General features: G+C 43.6%; 1 gene segment (V, D, J or C); it reads left to right on the forward strand.

The window, feature by feature from the left end:
- On the forward strand, positions 1–476 carry LOC134758833 (T cell receptor beta variable 16-like). The segment is given in 2 exon segments: positions 1–49; positions 157–476. Coding segments are annotated over 2 exon segments (369 nt in total).
- Positions 477–4,848: the final 4,372 nt, after the last annotated feature.

Genomic DNA, 4,848 nt, shown 5'->3' on the forward strand with positions numbered 1-4,848 from the left:
ATGAGCCCAATATTCACCTGCATCACAATCCTTTGTCTGCTGGCTGCAGGTAAGTCCCTGTTCTGCAATTGTCAGCTCCCTGCTCTAAGCCTTTCATCCATGTCATCGAACTCCCTCATGGGCTCAGTCTCCAACTCCTGTCTGCTTTCTTTACAGGTTCTCCTGGTGAAGAAGTCACCCAGACTCCAAAACATCTTGTCAGAGGGGAAGGACAGAAAGCAAAATTATATTGTGCCCCAATAAAAGGACACAGTTATGTTTTTTGGTACCAACAGGTCCTGAAAAAAGAGTTCAAGTTCTTGATTTCCTTCCAGAATGAAAATGTCTTTGATGAAACAGGTATGCCCAAGGAAAGATTTTCAGCTAAGTGCCTCCCAAATTCACCCTGTAGCCTTGAGATCCAGGCTACGAAGCTGGAGGATTCAGCAGTGTATTTTTGTGCCAGCAGCCAATCCACAGTGTTAAATATTAGCTAATCTTAGGACACAAACTCATCACGGACTCAGCTCAGGAAGCAGGTGGTGTACTAGGTTGGAAGGAAATAACAGAAACTAGAGCTAGCTTAAGCCAAAGGGGAATGTATTATAAGGCTAAATGTATGTCCCATAGAACCACAAAGCAAGAACACAGGAACTTCCCAGAAATAAACTGCAATGAAACCTTAGAACCGGTGGCTCGCGCCTGTAATCCCAGTGCTTTGGGAGGCCGAGGCGGGAGGATCACAAAGTCAGGAGATCAAGACCATCCTGACTAACACGGTGAAACCCTGTCTCTACAAAAAAAAAAAAAAAAAAAAAAAAAAAGGCCGGGCCTAGTGGTGGGCGCCTATAGTCCCAGCTACTCGGGAGGCTGAGGCAGGAGAATGGCGTGAACCCGGGAGGCGGAGCTTGCAGTGAGCCGAGATTGCGCCACTGCACTCCAGCCTGGGCGACAGAACGAGACTCCATCTCAAAAAAACAAAAAACAAAAAAAAACCTTAGAACCATGGCATGGCCGATTGACAACTCATTTTTTATATACCTTGTCGGCCTCATTATTCTCTTGTATTGTAAATTGTCTTCTCTGTTTCTTAGATCTTACAGTGATTAGAAAATTGCAGATTCAGGTGTTAGACCTCCAGTCAATTGAGACCAACGTGACTTTCTCTCATGCTAGATTACAAATCCAGGGTGCAGGGGGAAAAAAATGTGATCCTGCTTTACTCAAGAATGGGCTCGTGGAAATCCAAGGGAATTGAATTATTTTGAACAAGATAGTATCTGGGAGTCTGTCCCTCTGACCTTGTGGACCAAGGATTTCAAGGGGTGGAATCCAGTCAGAACATCCAATAGGCACCCATCACAAGTGAGAAGTTGGGGATAATACATTTTCTGGAATATAGAGACCTTGGGAAAAGAGAAGAGTTTGGAGAGGGGATCAAAACCTTATTATTTAGAACAATATCAGACCACGTAAAGAGTCTGGTTAATCTCTCTTTAAGAAATTAAACCGGCCAGGTGTGGTGGCTCACGACTATAATCCCAGCACTTTGGGAGGCCAAGGCAAGCAGATCACCTGAGGTTGGGAGTTCAAGACCAGCCTGACCAACGTGGAGAAACCCCATCTCTACTAAAAATACAAAATTAACCAGGTGTGGTGGCACATGCCTGTAATCCCAGCTACTTGGGAGGCTGAGGCTGAAGAATTGCCTGAACCTGGGAGGGGGAGGTTGTGGTGAGCCGAGATCGCACGACTGCACTCTAGCCTGGGCAACAAGAGCGACACTCCGTCTCAAAAAAATAAATAAATAAAATAGAAGGAATAAAAAGAAATTAAACCTAGATAACACAAAAAGCATGTTCATTTTAAGTGTGACAACTTCAGATCCTACAAATTCACTAATTGGCCTCTATGGCACTGAAGGAGAACAGATTAATGTGCTCTTGGTGTAAAACATATTAATGCACAGAGAATTAAAAGATCTTCAGGTATATGATTCAAATTGTAATGAGAGGCAATGTACTCAACATCAATATTCCTAATGAGGCATTATGGTATCAACCGTACCTAGGTAGGAGACTACACTTATGTTGAGCAGTTATAGAATTCAAAATAACTCTGTTAAAATTTGATAATCCATTCTGTTCACAGATCTGGTCACCACCTAGCATTCGCTTTGAGAGAAGTTCCTTTATTCTCTCCAGTTACATCTGCTCTTATTTCAGTATAAGTTGAACCCAGTTGTCTTACTTCCCGAAGTCCAAAGTTACTTCTTTTCTTGGGAAAAAAATTTACTCTGACTCCTGGAAACAGAAGTTCTCACTTTATCATTTTTCTGATCTATTTAATATTATACCTTCTCATTTTAAGTTCCTTTTCCCGCTCTCCGGAAGTGAGTGTTCCTTAGCGTTCTGTTCTCGGGCCCCTCAAGCCCAGTCTTGCTGTGTTGGTGGTCTACATCTTTGCTTTTGTCACAGGGAAGTCACTCCTCTAGATGCTATCTTCAGCTTTTTCTTGAAATATTTCCATTCTACCAAAACTGTTCTCCTAAAGATTAAAATTACGTATTTCCCAGACCAAAAGACGCATGTGTGTTTCTTTGCCTGCTTGAACTCTTTGAAGCTCTTGACAATACTGACCACGCCCTAAGTCCTGAGCATTAATTTTTGCTCAGTTTCATTTACGTCATTTTCAACTAGTTTCTCATTTTCTCTCTATTCTTTTTGTTTTCAATGCAGCTCCCAGAAACTAAATCTACCCATTTAATATTCTTTTTCCCAGGAAAATTCTTCTCATTCTATTTAAAGTGTAATATTCTAGTTTAATGGGAAATTTTGTTGTTGTTGTTGTTTAGCCTTTTAAAAATCTCTACTGAAAAAATTTTGGATATGAAAATTAGCCAGGCATGGTGGCGGAAGCCTGTAATCCCAGCTACTCAGGAGGCTGAGGCAGGAGAATCGCTTGAAACTTGGAGGTGGAGGTTGCAGTGAGCTGAGACTGCACCACTGTGCTCCAGCCTGGGCAATGGAGAGAGACTCCATCTCAAAAAAAAAAAAGAAAAGAAAAGAAAAGAAAAGAAAAAATTGTGAAGTGTGGTCTGAGACAACTTTTCTCAGTGTCACCTGAGGGATGGGTTAAACAGGTATATTCTAAGACAGGTTCAGAATTTCAGAGTCGAAATTTCTTGTTGGTGGACTTTAGGAATACATATCGTTGCTCCTGAGTATTTCTGTTAGTGCTGAAGTTCTGCCCCAAGGACTTCATAAGATTAATAACATCGCAAATCTTCTGTAGTGCTTTAAAATTTTGTTCTTCATTTTTTTATTCTCACTTTCTTCTCTTTCCTTTTCCACTTCCTCTTATGTTTTCCTTAATCTTCAACTTTCCTAAGCACCTGCAAATGGGATTGGAGCCTTGTTTAACATCATCCATGTAGCAAAATAAGGATGAGACCAAATATTTGAACCAAGGATCCCCATCTCCTATGGAAGGTGCCCTGAGGTTGTGGGTGTTGCTGGGGACATGATGTCATGGCCAGATCCTACCTCATGCGGCCAAGGGAACCCAGAACTTTCACTGCTCTTTGCTACTGCACATCAGAACCCATCGCTGGGAGTGTCTTGCACTGCCTGACCTCACCACGGATATCTGGCTCCTCTGCTGGGTGACCCTGTGTCTCTTGGTGGCAGGTGGGTCCAGGTATACTTAAACATTTGCATAAAGATGTTTTTGGCTGGGCGTGGTGGCTCACGGCCGTAATCCCACCTCTTTGGGAGGTTGAGGTGAGTAGATCACCAGAGGTCAAGAGTTCAAGACCAGCCTGGTCAACGTGGTGAAACCCCTTCTCTACCAAAAAATACAAAAATTAGCCAGGCGTGGTAGCGTGCTCCTGTAGTCCCAGCTACTTGGGAGGCTGAGGTGGGAGGATCACTTGAATCTGGGAGGTAGAGGCTGCAGTGAGCAGAGATCACGACATTTCACTCCAGCCTGGGCAACAGAGAGAGACCGTGTCTCAAAAAAAAAAAAAAAAAAAAAAAAAAGATGTTTTCTTTGGGCTTCCCTTCACCTTCTATGGCTTCTGTCTTCTTCCACAGGACACTCGGAGCCTGGAGTCAGCCAGACCCCCAGACACAAGGTCACCAAGATGGGACAGGAGGTGATTCTGAGGTGCGATCCATCTTTCTGGTCACATGTTTGTTCACTGGTACCGACAGAATCTGAGGCAAGAAATGAAGTTGCTGGTTTCCTTCCAGTACCAAAACATTGCAGTTGATTCAGGGATGCCCAAGGAACGATTCACAGCTGAAAGACCTAACGGAACGTCTTCCACACTGAAGATCCATCCCGCAGAGCCGAGGGACTCAGCCGTGTATCTCTACAGCAGCGGTGGCACAGCATGGCTGAGTCAGTTCCCTCCAGGGTGCAAACCCTCTGGCTGCTCTTCTCCCAGTTGAACTCCAAGAAAACATTTGAAAAAGCCTCTTCCTTATCTTCCTACCCCAGAAGAAAGAAGCGAGTTGATTGTTGTGGCTGCAGCTGCTACCAGGAGAGTACAAGACCATGAATTAAGGTCTTAAATGGTCATGATGGGCACACTGGACAATGGGCTCCTGAAACTACCCAAATACAAAATGAGACATTCTGTGGATCAGGAGGAATCCACATGTTTAGAAGAAAGGGCGCCAGACCAATTTCCAAGTTCAGAGACCAGCTATCTGAGGTTGATATTACTTACCAAAACACAAAAACATTCCTACTGATTTTATCTCAAACACAGTTCTCCTGCAAATTCTTCCCCTACCAACGTACCCCAGCAGAGGCAATGACATGTACATTTATGGAATAGCCTGCTGACTACTGCAGATCCAT

The sequence above is a fragment of the Gorilla gorilla genome, chromosome 6 (assembly GCF_029281585.2).
Source record: "Gorilla gorilla gorilla isolate KB3781 chromosome 6, NHGRI_mGorGor1-v2.1_pri, whole genome shotgun sequence".
In the NCBI taxonomy this organism is placed as follows: domain Eukaryota; kingdom Metazoa; phylum Chordata; class Mammalia; order Primates; family Hominidae; genus Gorilla; species Gorilla gorilla.